Source organism: Panthera tigris, chromosome D3 (genome assembly GCF_018350195.1).
Source record: "Panthera tigris isolate Pti1 chromosome D3, P.tigris_Pti1_mat1.1, whole genome shotgun sequence".
NCBI classification, from domain to species: Eukaryota; Metazoa; Chordata; class Mammalia; order Carnivora; family Felidae; genus Panthera; species Panthera tigris.
The window spans coordinates 5,483,279-5,505,433 of NC_056671.1; the positions used below are offsets into that span (position 1 = coordinate 5,483,279).

The window sequence follows — 22,155 nt, forward strand, 5'->3', positions numbered from 1 at the left end:
GGTGGGCTCCCTCTCCCTCTGTGAGCCTTAGCCTTTGTGTCTGTTTCTGTTTCTCTGTGTCTGTCTTCTCTTCCTGGACCCTGGGGGTCAGGGGAGTGATGGGCCCAGCACTGGGGCCACCTGGAGACTGTTCTTGCCCCAGGCTGCTGAGAGCATTTGGAAAGTTCGAGCAGATTTGGGCAAGAGAAGAAGCCAGGAGGGAACACAGCTCTGCAAGTGTTCAGATGTTTTTTGCGTCTGCCGTGTGGAATTTAGCCGGACGCATGAGACAGGAATTCAGTGCGATTTTTTTTTTTTTTTTTACAGCCCCGCCCCCCGCCAGCTGTGTTCCTTTTTCATATAAAAATGTTCTGTTTTCTAACGCTTCCCTGCCCTTGAGCCGCTGGAGTTTTGTGGTATTGGGCTTCCTTTGGAATTCACCAAACTTTGCTTTAGGGGACTTTAGAGCCATCACGCACAGAACCACTTCTGAAAGTCCCTTTGTGTGGTGGGGCTCTGTTGGCTCAAAGGGACAGAAAACCCATGTCAGACTCACTTCAGCATGGGTCTTGGCTCATACGACTGAAATCCAGGGTTGGTGGACTTCAGGCACGGCTTGATTCAGGTGACGTGAATGTCACCAGGTCCCCCTCTCTTGGTCTGCCTTTTTTCCTGTGGTCTTGGTGTGTTAACAAGAAGGCAGTTTGAGACTCCGGGCCTTCCTCTTCCCATGTTCAAGGCCAGCGAAAAGGGAGAGATTTCCCTCCCATCTCCACATTTCCTGCCCACAGCTGTTTCCCTCCTTGCCTGTGTGTGGGGTCCTTGCCTGTCTCGGAACCCATTGTTGCGATTGCCACAAGGGGGTAGACTCTGAGGGTCTGAGGCCAGCCCTGCCCCTTCCTGAAGTTGGGACGAGGGGGGCCTCCCCAGCCACAGGTCTTTTGCTGCCTGTGTCTTTAATTTTGCATAACGCGTTTTTCTCTTCTGTGTTGGCCCGAATTTTACACCAGGGGCATCTGATGGGAAAAATGGTGCCAGCTGCCTACCTGGCGACCGGCTGGGGTGTGGGTGTGTTGTGTTGCTCCTGTGGCTTTGGGCTGAAGTGAATCAGGCCAGCAGCCATCGGGAGAACCATCTGGAGGTCCACTAGCCAGGCTCCCTGGGTCCCACTCCTGGAAAACCTGGTCCTGGAGAAAGCGCCCTTTGCCCTCTGGGTGTGCCTTTTCTTTTTAAGTCGAGGTGAAATTTACATAACCTGCAATTAACCACATAAAGCGAACAATTCAGTGGCATTTAGTGCATTCTCAACGCTGGGCAACCACTCGCTTCCACTAGTCCCAGAACATTCTCATCACCCCGAAAGGAGATCCCACACCCATTAGCAGCCACTCCCCATTCCTCCCTCCCCAGCGCCTGGTGACCACCAGTCTGCGCTCTGTCTTTCTGGATTTGCCTGTTGACATTTCCTGTACGTGGAGTCATGTAATCCGTGGCCTTTGCTGTCTGGTGTCTTTCACTCAGCATCGTGTTCTTAAGGTTCAGCCACGTTGTGGCACGGCCCAGGGCTTTGTTCCTTTTTCTGGCTGAGTCACGTTCCGTTGTATGACGATCCACGTTTTATTTGTCTGTTCAGCCATTGATGGACCTACTGCATTTTTGCTGATCATAAAAGCTAAGCCTGAGCTTCGAGCGATAAGCCATTGAAGAAGACCCGCTTTTATTCATCGAGAATTTAAGGAGAAGTTTTCCAGCAACTTGTCAGCAGTTCCCAGCCATTGCCACTCGCTTCGTCTGACCCTTGCACTGACCTTGCCAGCTTTAGGGATGGAGGCCTTCTTTTTGCTAATGTTGCTTTTGAGATCTATTCCTGGGCTGGGATTCTGTTGATCTTCCTTTCTTGGCCCTGGCGGAGGATCCGAGAGGGGAGGGGAGAGAAATGTTTCTTACAGCGGATAATGCTGCTCGGTGCCGGGAAGCGCCTCCCCTGCCACCTCGTATCTCAAGAACCCTGGGAAATGACGGAGTCTGCGGGCAGAGACCAGCCGAGTGCCCTGGCTGCCTAGAGGAAGGGGCAGAACTCAGTTAGGGGCTGGGGGAGGTGGCATGAGAAGGCAAAGCGGATTGCAGCTGGCCCAGGAGGTGGAGTTGGGCCCTGTGGGCAGAGAGGATGGCCTGTGCAAAGGCCCTCAGGTGCCAGAGGACGTGAGCTGATTCTGGTTTGGTATGTGTGGGGCCAGGTGCCCGTGGCACCCGTGTCCACCAGCATGGGCCTCCTGTTGGGGAGTAGTCAGGTCCCCAAGCCCAGCGAGTGTGTTTCTAGGGAATTTTTCATCACACAGTTTTGCCACAAATTTCAGGGGTCCTGGACTCTAGAAGAGATCTTGCTCGTGCTTGCCTAGCCATGCCGTTCTTTGAGGTAAATAAATGCGTGCTCTGGACCCTGCTTCTGCTGTGGAACACCCTGCAGCCTGGTCTCGTGGTCCGCCCACCTCCAGAGGGTATGACTGAGGCCCGACCTCGGCCTCTGGTGCCCTCTGAGCCAGGGTTCCATTGCATTGTGGCTGGTGACCTCAGGCATGTCGCTGAACCTTACTGGGTCTCAGTTTCTTCATCTGGGAAATGGGGAAAACGCCATTTATTCCTACTTCTTAGGGTATTTGCGACAACGACCTGAGTTAAGACTTGTGAATTGCGAAGAGCAGAGGTTGGCAAACTTAGTAAGTTTCAAACTTAGTGCTTAGCCCGCTCTTGTAAATAAAGTTTTATTGGCACACAGCCATGTTCATTTGTTTGTATCTTGTCGGTGGCTGCTTTCCCAATACAGTGATGGGTGAGTAATTGGGCAGAGTCCAAGATGCAAACCTGAAATATTTTCTACCTAGCCTTTTACAGAAAAGCGTGCTGGCCACTGGCTTAGAGCAGCACCAGGCAGGTGCCTCCAGGTTCTCAGTTTCCTCATCTGTGCAATGGGGACAAAGTAGCAGGTCCCTGGAGGGCTGCTGTGGGAGTCTGGTGGGTAGGTTGTGCTGAGAACTGGGATGGGCCGAGTCAGGAGCGGTGCCTGGTTTGCTTTCTGGGGTTTCCCTGTGGAGGTGGCCTGAGGTGGTTGAGGGACTTGGGCCTTTTCTGCATTTCCCTGAAGGTTCTGAGTGTGGAAGGCCTGGGAGTCCTGATGCCAGCTGTCCCCATGTCTCAGTTGGGAACAACGGGGGCAGAAGGCAAACCCAGTGACATCCTGAGAACCTTGGGCCGTGGACCTTGCCCAAGGGGGTCTGTAGGGGGGAGAGGCGTGGATGTAGGATAGAGCGGCCTCTGCTAGTCCCGAGATGGGGAGCACTTGGCAGTCCCTGGGGCTGCAGTTGTCCTGGGGAATAATGTGTCCTCTGTCCTCCGGTGCAGCTGCCTGGGGGCGGGGAGGCAGCCGCCTGGAGCTCCTCCCGGGGCCTCCTCTGCCAGCAGCTGCCGGCTTGGCCTTGCGGCTGGCTCCGGGCGCGGGCTGGGTTCCGCCTGTGCTGACGGGCCCGGAGCCCAGGTTGTGGGGCAGGACGGGTCTCAGCCACTGCACAGGAGGCACTTGTGTGCCAGGGCCTGAGCTGAGCCCTTTGTGCTTCTTCGCTGGTCCCAGTCTCACAACAGCCTGGGAGGTGGGAATTGTCCCATTGTACAGATGAGGAAAGTGAGGCCAGAAGCAGACTTGATCCGCCTGTGGTCACAAGGCTGGGAGGGGGCCGAGTGGACTGGGATTTGAACCTGGGGCCATGCAGGTGAGTGCTCGAGTCAGGACTGCGTTTTGTTTTGTTTTGCTTTTAAACCTCCCCCCGCGCCCCCATATGCTCCCAGCACACTGGGTGCTCAGTAAACTTCAGCTGGTGGAACGAAGCGTCAAACAAATAGCCCAATGAAGGATCCCCTCGTTTGTTTAACCCAATTTTAAAAACAGCTTTAGGGGCACCTGGGTGGCTCAGTCGGTTAAGCGGCCGACCTCTGCTCAGGTCGTGATTTCGCGGTCTGTGAGTTCGAGCCTCGAGTCGGGCTCTGTGCTGACAGCTCAGAGCCTGGAGCCTGTTTCAGATTCTGTGTCTCCCTCTCTCTGACCCACCCCCGTTCATGCTCTGTCTCCCTCTGTCTCAAAAATAAATAAATGTTAAAAAAAAATGTTTTTTAAAAACAGCTTTAGTACACAAAGAGTAACCCTCAAAGAAGGAAAAGCAGAAAAATACTAGTCAGTGAAAGCAAGACAGTGTCCCCCACTGCGGACAGCGACTCTGATCTCTCTGCCTCTTGTCCTGTGGTTTCCGTGGGGGGGGGGGGGCAGGTAGGCGGTACAAAAGCAGTCTTGCCCTCTATGTAACTTTCTGTGAAGTTGCCGGTTCGGACAGAGTATTGTGAATAACCGTCCACGGAGGGTCCGCTGAGGCCCCGCCTTCAGGGATCCGACGTGCGGGTCTCGACGTGCGGGTCTCGGTGCTCACCCGTGGGGAGTCTGGTTCGGTGGGAGGACACCGGCAGGCAGGTGGGGCAAGAGAGGGGGCGTCTTGTGGGAAGAGGGGGTGGTGAAAACTGGCCTACAGGAGGACAAGGGATCTGACCTTTGCGGAGCGGGCGGGGGGCTGGGCAGGGTGCACCGGTGGCAGTGGTCAGCAACCCTGTGTCTGGGACGTGGGGACCGTCGCGACGGGTGTCCGCTGTGGCTGGGAACCTGGGGAGCGAGGCGGGGGGGGGGGGGGCGCCGCCGGCCGGGGTGCCCTTTGTGCTGACCCCGCGCTCCTGTCCTCTCTGCCGCAGGACCGCAGCCTGGCGGGCAAGCTGGAGCCCGTGTCTCCCCCCAGCCCGCCGCACGCCGACCCTGAGTTGGAGCTTGCACCTCCGCGGCTCTCCAAGGAGGAGCTGATCCAGAACATGGACCGGGTGGACCGCGAGATCACCATGGTGGAGCAGCAGATCTCCAAGCTGAAGAAGAAGCAGGTGCGGGCGCTTGGGGAGGGTGGCCCCCCGGGAGCTCCGGGCACAGGCGTGGGAGCGTGTGCCGAGCCCGCCCCGCTGCCGGCTCGTGTCCTTGCCCTTAACGTTCCCCGGGCGAGAGTGCCGCTTTGAGGGGCGCGCCGCTGTCCACGGAACTTTCTGCGATGGCGGAAATGTCCCGTCCGCAAAGGTAGCCGCCGGTCACGTGTGACGCGTGTTGGTGCGGTCAAGGAGCTGAACTTTTAGCTTCGCGTAGTTTGAAGGAAACAAGCCTCGGGCTTTGTACCGGCCAGCACGGGGGTGGGGGCGAGGTCAGGATTCACAGCCAGGCCCTCGGAGGCCTGATCTCCTTTCTGCCGCTTCCCAGTGATGCGCGATGCCCGGGCGGGCAGTTAAGCGCTCTGAGCTTCTCTTTCCTCATTCGCAACCTGCCTCTCGCCGGGGCTCTGGAATCGGGACGGGCGGGGCCTCCCAGCCCTGCCTCGGAACAGTCTCGTCCCCCAGCCTCGGTTTCCTGTCTGTGAAATGGGCCCAGATGTGCCAGCACGTGGCGGGGTTGTGAGGAGGGGACGGGCTCGTGCCGTGAAAACCGATCCTCGCGGGAACTCCGGAGACCAAAGAAAAGTTAGCACAGAGATCTGGGATGTTAATTGTAGAGTTTAATTTTAACAGTAATCGATATACGCTTAGTTGACGATCTGCCTTTTCCCCGCTCCTCCCGTGCCTCCCTTTGGTATCTTCCGGTCTCTGCTCAGACGCCCCCTCCGCGGAGGCCTTTGTAGGAGCTCACATCCCCAGCCACCCGCTCTCCCGGGGCCAGCAAATCCAAAGTCTGGCTTGATGCCTGTTTTCGTAAATAAAGTTTTACTGGCACAAAGTCACCTGTTGTCAGTGGCTGCTTTCGAGATAGGATGTCAGAGCTGAGTGGTCAGGACAGACACCGGGTGGCTGGGGGATGAAGCCTCTACTCCCGGGGCCTTCCCCGGAGAAGTTTGCCACCCCTGTTGTGCCCCGGCGCCCTTCTTGATGACCTCTCCTGCTTTGTTACACCGTGGGCTCCCCGCCACGGCGGTATGAGCAGGGTCCTCGTCTCCCCGCTCCCTGCTGTGCTCCTGGCAGTGCTGGTGCATCGTAGGTGCTCGTTAGAAACTGCTGATTGGGCCGCTGTGACACCGGCTTGACCCCGAGAAGCATCTGGGTTTCTCCTGGGAGAAGCAGGGTCCCACTTCATGGCCTCTAGGTAAGGAAGTCTGGGCTCCAGGTAGGGTCAAGGGCCGCCCCGGCAGCCACAGGCCCTGAGTCAGGCCAGTTCGGGGCCGCGTAAGCAGGGTTGGATGGCTGTACGGGCTGTTGACGGATTCCCAAGGGCATCAGGACTGGTGCTTACACGGAAGAGCGGGGACTTGGGGACGTCCTGAGGCTGGGCTGCTCATTAAGGGCGAGCAAGGTGTGCCTGACCTGCGGGACAGTACGTGGGTCTGCAAGATGCTGGCTCAGGCGTCCCGAGGGGGGGCCGGGCGCTGGTCGGGGTCAGGCCGCATTTGCACGGGCGGGGGGAGAGTACGGGCCCCTTTGGTCCCTCCCGGCCTGGCTTTGGGACGGGGCTATAGCTGGGGGTCGTGTGCACGCGTCTGTGACTGTGGCTGGAAGCCAGGCAGCCCAGCGCAGCCCTTGACGGTTTTTTTTTTTTTTAACTGAAATCCACAGAACGTTTTAAAGCGAACGATTCACTGTCGTTTAGCACCTGCACGGTGTTGGGCCACCACCTCTTCTGTCTGGTTTCGGGGCATTTCCATCTCCTGTCAAGGAGGCCCCGTGCCTGTTAGCTGTCATTCCGTATTCCCTGCTCTCCCACCGGCCTCTGATCTGCGTTTCTGTCTTTACGGGTTTACCCGTTCTCGGTGTTTCGTGTTAGCGGAATCCTATAACGCATAGCAGGTGTCTGCGCTGCCTTCCTTTCTTCCCCTTTTTCTTTGTTTTTCAAGTGACTTCCAAGTCCCACACGCGGCTTGAAGTCGTGACTCCGAGATGGTGTCACACGCTCCAGCGACCGAGCCCGCCCAGCGCCCTTTCGTTCCTTTTCAAGGCCAAGTCGCATCCACTGTGTGGATGGACCGCGTTCTGTGCATCCAGTCACGTGGCGATGGACGTGGGGCTGTTCGTGCCTCTTGGCTGCCGCGAACAGAGCTGCCGTGACCCTCGTGTTCGCGTTTCTGTGTGAGCTGCTCTGCGCGTTCTCTCGGCTCCTGCGCAGGGGCGCAATTGCTGGGGCGCCTGGTAACCCCGCGTGTAACATTTTGAGCACCTGCCCCCTTTTACCTTCTGGCCCCCGGTGCACGGAGGTCCCCATCTTTTTTGTCCTCCCAACACTTGTTTTTCTCCGCGTTTCTGTTGGCGTTTACGCCATCCCGATGGGCAGAAGGGGTCTCTCTGTGGTTTGGTTTGCCTTCGGTAGCCGGTGTTTATCAGGCTGTGTAGACAAAGCCCTCTTTATGTACATGCTCTTTGATCCTCGAGCAGCCTTACAGGGTGGGCGTCGCTCCCCCCGCCCTCTCTGAGGAAGACACTGAGGGTCAGAGAGGTGTGGTGACTTGCCCAAGGCCACAGAGCTGCTGTTGGAGCGAGGTTTGAACCCCGGCCCGGTGGAGCTCTGCATCGCCAGGGTCTCTGTGCGTCTCAGGCGGTGTTTCTCATCGGTGCCTCAGGGAGGACCAGCTTCGCGAACGGGAGACAGTCTGCTTTCTGCCTGCCCTTTCTGGCTGTGTGCTTCTTCCATTTCTTTGCTTCGTTGTTTTTTGTTTTGGTTTGGTTTTTTGCACTTTTTGCAGGGGGATTTCTCTGTTCTGTCAGATGCTGACTGCCCTTCTGGAAGCTACTGCCAGGGGTCACTGTGGGGCTAAGGCAGCGTGGCCCTACCAGCCAGCCCTTGGTGCCGGCAGGAGCCAGGACTGGATTTTCCGGCTCTTTCCACGTGCTCTTCTCTTGGCTGCCTTTTTGACTTCACGGCGGTTTGCTCCGTGGTCGTGGGCAGGCCGTGCGTCATGAGCGGAGAGCGTGTCTGTTCTCACTCGGGATGTTCTCAGATGGCACACACCTGGGCATCGGTCTTCTGTGTGACCCTGGGCCGGTGTCTTAGGCTCTCTGGTCTTTACTTTTCCTTTTCGGTACAAAGCAGACAGCGGCACGAAGGGACGTCCTTTACGGCGTTTGGAGGAGGATGGTCTGGTACAGAGGCCGCGAGGCAGACGAGGGTCAGAAGCTGCCTGTTAGGTGCTGGGTGCGTTGCTGGGGGCGTTGAACCCTCGTACCAGCCCTCTAGGGTGGAGGTTTCATTTTCCCCGCTGAACAGAGAAGTTCAGGAGTTACCGACTCGGCAAGTGTAGAAATAGGGCTCCAGGCTGCACGCTTTGGCTCTGGAGTCCGCACGGCCTCTCCTGATGCCAATGGTACTTGTAGGGCGGATAATGGAGGGTAGCCGCCGGCTTTTCGTGGCCCCCCCCCTCCCCCCCATCCATGCTCACCCATGCGGTAACTTGTCGGGGAGGCCTGGCGCTGAGCCCCGTTTTACAGATAAGGAGACCGCAGCGCATCAAGGTCCAGGAGCTGCTCGCTTTTGCTCACCTGGCTCGTAAGTCGACAGAGTGGGATTCGAACCCAGGACGGCCGGCCGCACGGCCCAGAGCCTGGGGTGGGCCCTTCCCTGCTGAGCTGGGGGCCTCTGCAGGGCCCGGAGTCCCCTGGTGGGTGACTCAGAGGAAGTGGTTAGCAGCCTGACTTCCTGTGCGAGTCCGCGGGGCCTGCCGCCTGCCGGGGCCGCGGGGCCGCCCTCCGCCATGGGGGTGCTGCAGTGCGCCTTCCGCCTGCCAGGCCGCTCACCGCTGCGCTCTCCCCTTTGCCACAGCAACAGCTGGAGGAGGAGGCCGCCAAGCCCCCGGAGCCCGAGAAGCCCGTGTCGCCGCCGCCCATCGAGTCGAAGCATCGCAGCCTGGTGCAGATCATCTACGACGAGAACCGGGTACGCCCTGCCCCGGCCCGAGGCGCCCCGACTCCCTGCTCTCCTGCCCGCCCTGGGCCGGCCTCCGGGTGGGGTGCGGGTGTCGCCGCGAGGGGCCTGGCTCTCTCCCCGGGCCTCAGCGTTCCCGTCTGAGAAACGGGGACCTCTGCCGTCTCCCACGCGCGCACACGGACCTGAGCGGGAGCGGACGGGGCGGCCCGGCGTGGACCGCGGCTGGCCTGTGGGATGCGGTGTGGAAGTGTAGACGCCAGGTTGGGGGAGGGCCTCAGGGGCCAGTTGATTGGAAGGCTGAGGTGGGAAGGATTGGGCAAGCGGCTTGGCATTCGTGCCGGAGAAATTCCTGTCGCGGGGAAGACGATACTGATGTTAATGTTACGGACGATAACGGCAAACGTTAAGCGAACGGCTCCTTACGTGCAGCGGGCCAGGTTCTTTACGTAGCAGTCCTGGGAGGGTGGGTACAGTGACCGTTTCCATTTAACACAGGGAGAAACTGAGGCCCAGAGACACTAGGTGACTTGTCCAGAGCCACACAGCTAGAAAGTGGTGGACCTGGGACTTGAACCTGGGGGCCATCAGGTCCTAGATCGTGAGCGCTGGCCTCTGCGGACGTTGAGGCCTGGAAGGGGCCTTTGGCATCGTTGAACACAGGGTCTGTAGCAGGCTGAGGGGGCTCCTGGGGATGTGGAGGGGCGGTGCTTGGTGATGGGAGGGGGCCCAGTCTTGGGGGAGTGGCTTAGGGCACCAGAGCAGAGTGTCTGCGGGGCCCGAGGTGCCCTGAAGTGGAACCCGGTGTCTGGTGAGGTGCTGAGCTCATTGTCATCCCAATCAAGCCAGCGAGAACTCAGCTTCCACGATTTAGAGTCGACTCTTTGCACGTGTACTCGGGGCCTGTGGATGTGAGTTGCCTCCCTTATTTTGCATATGAGGAAACTGAGGCCCAGAGAGGGACCCGTTCCTTGTCTTGAGGTTACACAGTGTAGTGTGACAGATGGGGTACCTCGTCTCCCTGCCTCGTCTCCTCTGGGCCCCCACTCCCGCCCAGGGGTCCTGGCCATCTTTCCCAGCCGTCTGTGCGATAGGCTCTGCCCGGGTGCTGGGCCAGTGTTCACAGCGCGGGTGGGGGCCGGGAGGGTACCGGGGCCAGGGGGCTGCTCTGGAGCCTGGGAGCCTGTGCTTGGTGCCCGTGGCCGTAGCTCCAGGGCAGGAACCCCTGGATCAGTTGGATTGGCTATGCTTCCGCCTGTTGAGGCAGCAACAGATACGGGCCGAGACTGAGCCTGCTGGGGGCCCAGAGCTGCGTGCTGGGCCTTACCGGGCCGGTCGCCCTCCCGTACCCTGGCCCCGTCACAAGACGATAGGGGCGCTGAGGGGTCATGTATGCTTTAGCTGGGTGCCCGTGGGTTCACGTCGCATCTTTATCACGCCTTGGCCGGGTGACCTTGGGCAAGTTACTTAAACCTCCCTGTGGCTCACTGCAAAGCGATGATGGTTCCGGCACCTTCCTTGCATGGCGGCGTGGGAATCGAATGAGCTCCTCATGTAGCGCCCTTAGAGCAACGCCTGGCGGTGAGCGACTGCTGTTTGGTGTTTGTTGTGGCCATGCTTCTTTTCTGGTGATTGTTTATGTTTTGCAGGATTTCACTTAATTCCCACAAGATCTGTACCAAACAGGCACTCTCTCCATTTTACTCATTAAGAAATCGGGGCCCAGAGAGGGAAGGTGAACTTCTTGAGGTTGCACAGCAAGTGAGCGTTGTGGCTGGGAATCAGAGTCAGGACTGAGCCGACTCCAGGAGCCTGTGGTGGAGAGGACTGGGGCAGGGCTCCCGCGTGTCGCCCCAGGCGGCTCCCCTGCCTACCGCCAACCTCCTCCCCCACCCCCCCGCCCTCCGATCCTCAGGTGACAGGGCAGGCGTGCTTCTCTCCAGCAGCTGTGGAGGCAAGTTGGTGGCTCTGCTCAGGATGTCACCACACTGCCCTTGGTCCTTGCCAGGGGCTGGCACTCCAGCAGGCTGTAGCCCCGAGCCCTCCGGGACCGGGCGAACGCAGAGGCACAGGCCTTTGGTGCCCCCGTGGGAAGCCTGGCCCGCCTTTCCCTGGGGTTTGTCCTTCAGGTCGCACCAGGTTCTCCCCAAAGAGCTGTGGCTGCAGATCCCATGGGTCTTTGGCTCCTCGGCCCAGCACTTCCCTCCCCCAAGAGCAATTCACACACCCCCTCCCGGTTCTTAGCCAGGATGGTCTCCCTGCCAGAATTGCCGCCTCCTTCTGTCCAGGGTCCAGGTTTTCTGCAGCTTCTGTGTGAGTGGGCAGGCGGGGGGGGGGGGGCGGGGCGGGGGGGGAGAGGAGGGGGGGCTTGGATCCCAGGCCGGCCGCCACCCGGATGAGCTGGGCCATTTGTTTTAGTCTCGGGTCTTTGGCTGCTCTGGGTCCCGGCCGCGTTCTTGAAGTCACAGGGTTGGATGTGACCGAGATCGTGGCTGGGGGGGCTTTGTAAACTGCAAAGTGCCGTACCAGGAAGGGTCCCGTGAGTCAAGACTCTTGGATGCAAGAGACAAAAACTCAGCTCAAATTGGTTGAGGCTGGATGGGGTCTATTGAGTCTTGTAATGAAATTACCATCAAATTGGTTATTTCAGGTATGGGTGGATCCAGGCCCTCAAATAAGATGTCGGGGAGCTCTGTGTCCCCATCCCCGCTTTCCCCGCGTGCGGGAAAGCCTGCTGCAGCTCGAGGTGCCCCCACCTCCCACGGCACTTAGGAAACAGTCCCAGGGCTGGTGCTCACTGGCTGGCTGGAGTCACATGCTCGTTTCTCAGCCAATACCACGCGTGGGGGGGGGGGGTCCTGACTATACTGAGTGGTCAGGGCTGGGACTCAGCCCTGCCCTTGGAGACTGACCGCTGCCTCACCCCCAGGGCTAGATGCAGGGAGGGGGATTCTCCCAAGAAGAGCTTGGGACTTGCAAGCACTTGCAGCCTGTGCCCCCCACCCCGGGCTGGTGATTACCACGATGGGGCCCCAGGGTGCTGGCATTGCCCCGTCTGCTCCCGCACCCCAGGCTGGGGGCTTCCTGCCCACATTCGCGATTTCATTCCGATGTCCTCGTGGTGTAGCTGTGGCTGGGTTAGGTTACATGACGCTCCATGATTTCCCCGAGGCCTCATAGCTAGTGAGCGGCCGCTTAGGACTTGAACCCTGGCTCCCCAGCTCCCGGGGGCTGAGAGCAGGCCCCTGCCGGGCAAGTTCAGGTTCCCTGGGGGCATTAGACACATTCTCTTCATTCGTTCGTTTATGCATCCATTCGGCAGCCCTGTAATTGAACACTTGCTCTGTGCCCACCGCCGTTCCAGGCAGCGATGCACAGCGGTGACCTTGGCCCACTGGCATTAACTCTGTGGTCTGGGAGACATAATCACACCCACACATCACACCGTGGATCCCAGAATTTTGCCCCTCGTTGTCGCTGATTCCCCTTTTTCTCCCTTCATTTATGCCCCCACTCTGCCCCAGCCCCACCTGCCTTTGTTCTTCCTGCCTCAGGGCCTTTGCACTGGCTGTGCCCTTTGCCTGGAGCTCCTTTTTCCCACTAGGCTCACTTGCTCCTTCAGCAGTTTGCTGAAACCTCCCCTTTTCAGCAAGGCGCATTTTGTCTCTCTGTTTAATCCTGAAAAGCTTCAAGAGACGGGTCTCCTCTTCCTGGCTTTGAGCTTCTCTTTTGCCCTTGTTCCCCCTCAGCTGGGCGTGGTTCATATTTTAGTGTTCATTTTGTTTATCGTAAGCAGAAGTTTTGTGAGGGCAGCGATCTTTGTCTCCCCGGCACCTGGAACAGTGTGCCTGGCACATAGTAGGTACTCAGTAAACATTTTTTGAATAAATGAAGGATGATAGAGGGGAGGGGAGACACTTCCCCCTGGAAGGGTCGTCTGGTTTTGGGGGTGCCGAGGTTGGTCCCTGGCCCCAGTGGAGGTTAGCGTGGAGGTTGGGGGGGGGGTTCCTCCCTGCGGGCTGAGCCTCAGGGCCTGGAGGCTGGGTGGGCAGGAAGCCCCTCAGCTGCCTTTGGCAGGAGCAGCCAGAACTTCCCGCCCCTTGGGGGATCAATAGGATTAAATTTTAATCCTCCTTCCTTTCCTGCTGGTTCCTCTGAGAGGTGGATGACAAGGGTCTGTCTCTAAATGCCTTGCCGGCTGGAAAACGCAGCTTCCCTGCTGGGCACGGCCTGCCTGGCTTTTCTGCGTCTTGGACTCTGGCTCATTATCCATTCGGGGCACATGGATGAGGCGCCCAGCACGCACAGCGGGAGCCAGCTGAGCAAGGCTTTTCCTGCCTCCCAGGAGCTGCCTGTGTGGGCGGGGCCGGGCAGGTGCACACAGATGCCCAGCGGGCAGGAGGCAGTGTTTCTGCAGGCCCCTGGGGGCAGGACTAGGCGGGGAGGGGGGAGGGTGGTGGGCCAGGATTGGGAAAGGCTTCTTGGAAGCAGTGGGTGGGCCCTCACCCCTGAGGAGGAGGGCGTTCGGGTGTGTGGGGGTCACAGCACAAGCCAAGGCTCAGCAAAGGGACAGGGTCTCCTTTGATCTTCAAGGGGAGCGTGTGAGGGGCGGGAGGTAAGGCCTACGGGTCTAGGATCATGTCCACCCTTCAGGGTTCTGGTAAAGCAAACACGTGAGGTGTACAAATAAACGCCAGTTTGCCTGGGGCTGACTCTAGAGGAACTTGGGGCCCTGGGCAATTGAGGCAGGCTTCCCGGCGGAAGCAGGACTTGAACTAGGTGTGCAGAAACGGGCGCTATCGGCACAAGGCGGAAGGATATTTCCAGGGCGGACGACCCCCACCTGTTCCGAACATGGTGGGGAGGCTGAACTTACGGGCGCCGAGCACATGCAGGCACATAGGTGCACACGGGTGTGTGGGTGGACCCCTCTGGGTGACTGTGTGCACGTGCACGAATGTGAGTGTGTGCGAGACCGTGCCCGTGGGGCACACCTGAGGTTATCTGTGCATCGCCGGGCAACGAGGAAGCCAAAGAGTAAGAGCCACATCTCGCGTCTCCCGTTTCCGGCATCTTACTAGTAAGGTTTTTATGTAATGTGATTAGGGGCGCCTCGCTGGCTTAGTCGGCAGAGCACGTGACTCTTGATCTCGGGGCCGTGAGTTCAAGCCCCACATTGGGCTACTTTAAAAATAAAGAAATGGAAAGAAAATAAACATCTAATACGATTAGGGGTGAGCAGGACAGAAACGGATAATGCCGTCGGTAGTGATGCTGATGAGAGTATCCGTAGCTGAGACCAGGAAGCCTTTTGTAGAGCATTTTGGGGGTCCAGGCGCCCCGATGCCCAGCTTCAGACTCCCCCAGCCCATCCTGCGTTGGGATTCAGGGCTTTCAGAGCGCTGGCTCTGGTCCAGCCCCCAGCGTGGGCACCTGCGCCGGGCTCCCGCCTCCGTGCGCCGTGTCCGGGTCGGGCCATCCCTGCCACTCCCGGGGTCCAGAGTTCCTCCAGGTTTCCTCCTCTGCACGTAGAGAGTGTCGGCCTAACGAGTACGTTAGGACAGATTCTGCCTCCCCGCCACGTCTCCCCCGTCACGCCCCGTGAACGCTCTGGGCAGCGTGTCGAGGCCCCGCGTACAGATGTGTGTGCTCAACTTCCGGGGTAAGTGCTGGTCGGAAACGCTGCCGGGCTTGGCACGTGGGCCCGTGGGGGGTGGGGGAGGGGTGCCGTGGCCGGGGGCCTGGGGGAGGGGCGCCGGGGTCTCGGGCTTTCCGGGCGGGCGGGTGCGTGGGCGCTGCCCCCACTGCGCGCGAAGGGGTTGGGGCCTGGAGCTCAGGCCCGACTGGGAGCTGAGGAGCTAGAACAGGGATCTGTGGCAGGGGGGTGGTGGGGTGAGGCTCCGAGCCCCTGCCCGAGAGGAGGGGTGTGTGTGTGCGCGCGCGTGTGTGCGTGTCGCTGTGACTCGTGTGCACGTACGGGACGTTATCGCGTTTTTTTGTGCATTTGCACACCCGCGCGTCCGCAGGCACCTTTGTGCGACCTGTGCAGATGTGTGCAAGTGGGTGTGCTTGGGGCGCGTGTGTGGTTGGTCGCTTACACTTCGCGGATACGCACGTGCCCGCACCTAGCGCGTGTGGCCGTGGGCGTGGGTGTGAGTCGGCCTGTGTGGCACCCACATGTGCGCACGTCTGCGCCTTTGTAGACGGAGGCGCGGTGTTGCCCACGTGGGCGGGGCTCGTGTGCACCTCTCTGTGCAGGTGACCCAGGCACAGCCCCCAGGCTCTGTGGCCACGTGGACCCCGGGGCCCCCTGCAGGAGTGCGGGGTCTCGAGTGACACCCTCACCTGAGCCCCCACGTCTGGTGAGAGCCCCTGCCCCTCCCTTCCTGTTGGCCCGAGCTTCTGGGTTTGTCCTCCGCACGGGAGCCGCCGGCAGTGGCCTCCCAAAGGCCAGGCACAGCGGGGGCCCCGTGGACCCTCTGAGGGGTTTGGCTTCGGTCGTCAAGGTGGGGAGAGGCTGTCCACCGAGGGGGCGGGAGGGAGTTTCTGGCGCGGTGCTGAATCCACGGCCCGCACCTGTGCTCCCCACCGTGCTCCTTGCTGGGGGGGGGGGGGAGGCCCATTTGAAGGGTCCGTTAAGAGAGACTTGGTTCCTTGCAGGACGTCCTTGTAAAAGTCCTGGGGGGTTGGTGCCTTGAGTGTGGCCGTTTTGCAGATGGGGAGACTAAGGCCCAGGTCAGTGGAGCGGCTTGCCGACTGTAGAGTAGAGCTGACTCCTAGACGTTGCCGCCGGTGGCCAGGTTGTGGCGGGAGAGCCCAAGAGGCAGGACCTCCCTCCGCCCCCCGCCCCCCCCACCCGCCGTGAACTGGCCAGCGATTCCTCCCACTCCACCCCTGCAGGCTGAGCCAAGAAGCGGGGTTGGGCCGAACGGAGCAGGAGCAGGAGCAGGGGTGTGGTGGCGGGAGGAGAGGAAGTGCCCCCAGCGAGGCACGAGGAGGTGGCGGTGCTGGTTCAGGGCCTGCCGGGTCGCAGCCTCTGCCTGGCGCGTGTCGGGGCCACCGAGTGCGAGCCGAGGCCCTGTGCTTCCTGTCCGTAGCTAGCCCTTCTGTGGCACCTACTGTGTGCCAGATCCTGGTTTCGGAGCGTTCCTTCCAGCTGCCTGAGGCGGTGCCGTTGTGACCCGTCTTGTAGAGGAGGAAGCTGAGGCTCAGGGAGGTGGAGGGACTCGCCCGAGGCCGCGCAGTTAGCGGACTTGAACCCAGGCCAGCTGGCTGTGACGCGCTTGCTCCGGGGCACCGCGCTATCCAGCCTTTCCGGTGCCGCGGCATCTCTGGGACGGTTTCACGGAGGGTTTCTTCGGGTAAGCTGTGGGTGTGCCCTCCTCCGGAGACCGAGTCGTGCCTTAAAGGGCCCCAGGGTTGCCGAGGGCCGAGCAGTGGGGCCCGGGGGAGTGTTGGGAGCACGCTCTGCCTGCTCCCCCGCGTTCCAGGCGGCTTTGGCAGGTTAGGAGGGGACTCTTCCCTGCTCTCTTCTCCAGGGGCTGCCGGGAGCCCCCCTCTCTAGGTGCCCGCGTTCCTGAGAGCGAGGATGTGGTCGAAGCTGGAATCTGCTACGGTTCATAGGACGCAGGCTTCTGGAGCTCCCGCCGTGGGCACTGGGCCCAGATCCAGGACCCCTGCTTACCTGTGTGATGTGGCAGTTGCTAGTGGCCTGGCCCCTCCAGCCGTGCCCTTCCTGCTTTTGGCATTTCTTTTTTTTATCTAGATGAGAAGTTGCCGCTGATCCCCACAGAACCTCGGGAATGCACAGAAACTCCTATTCATCCGTCAAAACCCACCTCATGTATCCCTCCTGTTACCTTTCTGGAGAAGCTGTGCCTTGCCTGTGCACCATACGTACCTCTCTCTGCCCGAGCAGACTAGCCCTGTCCTCACTGTCCTTGACCAGCTGCTCTAATGTTAGACTTCGGTTTATTGCAGGCAGGGGCTGGGTCTCATTCATTCCATGTTTTGCCCCAGTGCTTTATTTTTCTTTCTGTATTTTTTTTTCAAGGTTATTTCTTCATTTCGAGAGAGAGCAAGCGAGCAGGGAGGGGCAGAGAGAGGGAGAGAGAGAATCCCAAGCAGGCTCTGCACTGCCCGCGCAGAGCCCGACCGATGTGCGGCTCAAGCCCACGAAATGTGAGGTCATGATCTGAGCTGAAGCCGGGAGTCAGGTGCTCAACCGACTGAGCCCCCCGGGTGCCCCTGCCGCAGTGCTTAATACAGAGTGGGCCCGCAGGAAGCGTTTGGGGGGCTGATGTATCCCTCCCCCACCCCCTACCCATTTCTTCACTTGACCTGCTTCAGGAATTCTCCCGTCTTCAGCCGCATGGTGACACTTTCTCTTGCTTTGAGGTACGGCCAGGGCAGGGACACCTGTCCCCCAGCATCAGACATACTGGTCCCAAGCTTAGGGGTGGCCCTGCGTGGGACCTGGCCTTTGTCTTTCTTTCTTCTCGGAGTCCGGAGATGAGAAAGACCTTTTCCTTACACGATCTTTCTGTGCGTCAGTTTGGTAGTACGTTAAACGGGGACGTGTCATTTATGCGCCTCGCGTTGTGTTTGGGTGCGACTTAAATACTGATAACGCCTGCTTTGTGCTCAATGCTTGGCTCATAGCAGGCCCCTGATAAAGTGGCCGTCGTTACAGTGATAGATCGCCCCCTGATATTTTGGCCCCCAGCCACACGCTGAGGCTGCTGGTCTCGGGGTTTTGGCTGTGCACAAAGGGGGCTGAGAGCATGGCTTGTTCATGGGTGGGCTGGGCCCAGGGCTCTAGGCGGAGCTCGTTCTAGGTGCCAGCTTGAGCCCACCTACACACCCACTGTCTGTCTGTCACGGGGAGCCAGGAGAGGGGGAGCGGGCCGGCTGGCTCCCGGCCCCCCTCCCCCCTGCCGCGACACCGGGAGCCTACGCCTCGAATTCTGTTGTCAGCCACGTTCCCCGGGGCTCGGGGTCACCCTCTTTTAGTGGGTCTGGATTTGGGGATCGTCAGAGGTAACTTGCTCGGCCGCCCGGCTCCCTCCGGATACCAGATGGTCTCCCTGAGTTTGGCTGAGTCGGGAGCACCGGCCTTTCCCGGCCGCGAGAGGACTTAGGTCTCCCACGTGCGTGCCGTGGGCACCCCGCTTCGCGTGGCACGCGGTGGCCCGGACCCGACGCAAACCCCGCCGAAGCCGCGGTCCGCGGTTCTCTGCGCACCCCTTCCCCCAGCTGGCCCCGGGCCATCCTCTGGGCCTCCCGAGAGCAGGCCCTGGTGGTCCCGGGCCGGGGGCCCGCGGGGCCTGGCGGAGGCACAATGTCCGCCTTCATGGCCGGGCCGGAGGTCCAGCCTGCTGCAGTCACAGCCACTGAGCACTTTCTGCCACATGTTCCTGTTTTCCTAATAAGTCCTGGGTTGTGAGTGGGGAGGGAGGCGGGGAGGCCCCAGGGCAGCTCAGAAATAGTCACATGATTGTGAAATACAAGAATCCTAGAAAGGGTATCTCTGAGAGCCTCTGTGTCCCCCCCGCCCCCCCACTCCCTGGCTGGCGCACTAGCTCTGAGGTAATCGCAGACACCCAGCCAGCTTCCAAGTGAAGGAAGGCATCTTGGGCCTGGCGGAGTGGCCTGCTGGCGGGGAGCCGTGCCCACAGCGCTGTGCCCCGGCCGGGGGGGGGGGGGCGGGCGGGGGTTGGGCCTGAGGGTTGGGGGGGGGGGGGCCAGGCAACGGAGAACACGGTGCGTCTGTTGGAATCGAAACTTGGCCGGCTTGCCAGGGACGCCGCAGGGGTATTGAGGCCCCTCTGTTTGTCTCCAGCGTGGGGAGGGCTTGCGGGGGGACCCTGGCGCCCCCTCCCCCCCCACCCCCCCACCCCGGGGCCGTGGATTGGCTGCTGGGCTGGGCAGCTGCCTGCTGTTCTGGAGACCTCTATTTATAATCTGTTCTTTTTTTTTTTTTTTTTTTTTTTTTTTTTTAATTTCTCCTCCTCCCCGTCACCCTGCAGAAGAAGGCTGAAGCCGCCCATCGGATTCTGGAAGGCCTGGGGCCTCAGGTGGAGCTGGTGAGCTGGGGAGGGGTGGGGGCGGGGGGGGCAGCTCTGGGCAGGGGTGGCCGGAGAGGTGGGCAGGGAGGCAGGTGGGCGTGGAGGGGAAGGAGGAAGTCGGCTGTTGCCAAGGCGGCCCGGTCCCCTGGGGAGGCAGGAAATAGACGCTTCTGATAAGGGGGACTGGCCGATAGCGGGGCGGGTGGGGGGTGGGGAGGCGGGGAGCTGGCTGTCCCGCGGCCAGGACCCACTGGAGTCTCCTCCCCGCCCCCCCCCCCCCCGCCCCCCGTCGGGCTAGCTCAGCGTGGGAAGCCTTGCTCTGGGCTGGATGATCTCTGCCAGCTCATCGCCGTGGGGACCCAAGCTCGGTTTCCCCGTCTGTGAGATGGGGATAGTAACCTCTGTCCCCTGGGGTTGCAGTGCGGATCGGCCGGGTTAGCGTTTGCGAAGCGCGTAGCGTGGGTGCCTGATGGACAGTGAGTGCTGAGCGTTCGCTGGTATTCGCACCCGTGTGACGGGTGTCGGTGGCCTTTGCCCGGTGGGAAGATGCCATGTGGGTGGCAGGGCTGGGAAGCCGGCCCCGGGCCTCTCCTCTGTCAGGCCCTCTGTCACCTTCGTGTGTCACCAGAGAGACACATGGAGGGAACGTGGACACTCTCAGCTGGTGGGAAACCTCAGCCCAGGAGGAGTGGTCAGAGCCCCAGCTGCCCAGGCCCAGTCAGCGCCCCACTGGGGCGGCGTGCAGGGACACACGCACGCACACAAGGTGGCCGCGAGGGTCCCCGTGCACGCGGACGCTCACGCCTGATACGGTCTTACGCGTTCGGAGCCTAATTTTAAACTCGGCTCCACCGTGTGTTTGCTGAGTGGCCTTGGGGAGAGAGGACTCGGTTTCCTCTTCTGTGAAATGGGAACACCATGATCTTTGGGCCGGGGGGGGGGGCGGTTCAGTGAAATGATGCCCCGTGAGGCTCACGTAGCACACCCTTGCCCTGCACTCGGAGGCCGTGAACACGTAGAGGGTTGAACTCTTTGCTCCTGGGGCTTTTTCTTCGGCGGCCGCTGCTCTCTGGCCTGGAGTCCTTGCGCTCAGGCCACTGCGAATCGGGGAGTGGCCCCAGGTCCTCAGGTCCTCCCGGAGGGCAGGGCCAGGCAGGCAGTAGGGTGCTCCCGAGGCGAGGGGGGCAGGGCCTAGGGCCCCTCTGGGATGTGCTTTCCCTGTTGGGCGTGATTTCTGGGGTGTCTCTAGGACCCTCGTTTTTTTTTTGTCTTTTTTTTTTTTACATTTACTTATTTTTGAGAGACAGAGTGAGACAATGTGAGAGCAGGGGAGGGGCAGAGAGAGAGGGAGACACAGACTCTGAATCAGGCTCCAGGCCCTGAGCTGTCAGCACAGAGCCCGACGCGGGGCTCGAACCCACGGTTTCACGAAACCGTGAAATCATGACCTGAGCCGAAGTCGGACGCTCAACCGACGGAGCCACCCAGGCGCCCCAAGACCCTTGTTTTTTAAAAAATAGCCTTACTGAGATGTTCACGTGCTATGCGATTCATCAGTTTAAAGTATACAGGGGCCCCCCGGGCAGCTCAGTCGGTTATGCATCCAACTCTTGATTGCAGCTCAGGTCATGATCCCGGGGTCTCCAGATGGAGCCCTGCTTTGGGCTCTGGCCTGAGTGTGGAGACTAAGATTCCCCCTCTCCCTCTCCCTCTCTCTCCCTCTCTCTCTCTCTCTCAAAAGTGTGCAGTTCAGTACTTTCTAGGATATTCGTGGGTGTTCAGAACGTTTCACCGTCCGAGAAAGCACTTAGTGTCCTTAACTATCCCCTCCTTATCTTTCCGTTCCTCTCCTGTCCCCGCCTCCCACCGCTAACTTACTTTCTGTCCCTACGGGCTTGCCTGCTGGAGAGCTCGTATCAATGGACTCACACACTGTGTGGCCTCTTGTGACTGGCTTCTTTCACTCCCCCTCTCGCCCCCGAGGTTGGTCTGGGTTGTAGCAGGGTGTCTATGCCTCGTTCCTGTCGACGGCTGAATGATATTCCATTGTACGGATAGACCCTATCTGTTGGGCCATTTATGCACCGGCAGGCGTTATGCTGTGCTTGCTTTTGGCTGTTACAGGGGCTGCGGACATTAATGCACAAGTTTCATTTTTATTTTTTTTTATTTTGAGAGAGCGAGCGAGCCGGGGCCTGAGCAGGGGAGGGGCAGAGAGAGAGAGAGAGGGAGACGCAGAATCGGAAGCAGGCTCCAGGCTCCGAGCCGTCAGCACAGAGCCTGACGCGGGGCTCAAACCCACGAACCGCGAGATCATGACCTGAGCTGAAGTCGGAGGCTCAACCGACTGAGCCCCCCAGGCGCCCCAGGACACAAGTTTTTGCATGGACAGCTTTTCTTTGCCCTCTCATGTACACCTGGGACTGGAATTGGTGGGCCATGTTCATTCCATGTTTAGCCTCTTGAGGAATTGCCAGACCACTTTGTGAGTTGTGCCCCGTCTTCCGTTCCCACCGGTAAGCTGCTTCTTGCCTCAGTTTCCCCTTCTTGGCGGTGAGGATGGCGGGACCAGAGGTGGTGCCCAGCCGTTTCCGGACCTGGCGGCTCTCCCTTTCCCCTTCCTGACCTGATCAGTCCCAGGGGCCTCCTGGGGGGGGGCGGGGGAGGGTGCGGATGAAGGTTGCTGTGTCCGGATGCCCGAGGAACACCAGTCGGGGAGGCAGGGTCGGTCTCCCCGTGACGGTCTCCCTGTGAGTGGGGCAGGGCATCTGCTGGGCTCAGTCCGTGTGATTCTTTTTTGGGTCTCCGTGGGTGAGGGGGTTGTCCGCTGCTTGGGGGTCTCAGAGCGGAGACTTCCTCAAGGCTAGAGGCACAGGAGGCCGCGGTCTGGAGTGTCTGCCTGGTGGGCCGTGTGGTCGTCCCTGGAGCCCTCTGGAAGTCAGTGGATTCTTGGCTCGGTGGCTCTCGGTGGGGCCGAGCAGGAGACTCCCACAGACAGGGGGCCTGCTGGTGTTAGGCCTGTCCATTCTCTAGATGAGGCTCAGACCAGTGCCTTGTTTAGGGCCATGCAGCAGCAAGAGTTGAGGCAGGGAGGTGAGCTGAGCCTGTGGGGCTGTGGCCAGCCGCATCTGCACGGGTCTGCGC

The 22,155-nt window shown here is 60.2% G+C and overlaps 1 protein-coding gene across 17 annotated transcripts in view; it reads left to right on the forward strand.

The window, feature by feature from the left end:
• The window catches only part of NCOR2 (nuclear receptor corepressor 2), a 181,336-nt gene that overhangs the window by 46,042 nt on the left and 113,139 nt on the right, over positions 1–22,155 (forward strand). For 16 of the 17 annotated variants that reach the window (XM_042962536.1, XM_042962539.1, XM_042962547.1 and 13 more), the window contains exons 5-7: positions 4,765–4,944; positions 8,843–8,956; positions 18,973–19,029. In XM_042962536.1, the coding sequence (XP_042818470.1) occupies positions 4,765–4,944; positions 8,843–8,956; positions 18,973–19,029 (351 nt within the window). Of the gene's footprint in view, positions 1–4,764; positions 4,945–8,842; positions 8,957–18,972; positions 19,030–21,331; positions 21,528–22,155 lie in introns of those variants that run through there. The other variant, XM_042962550.1, reaches the window with a different exon arrangement.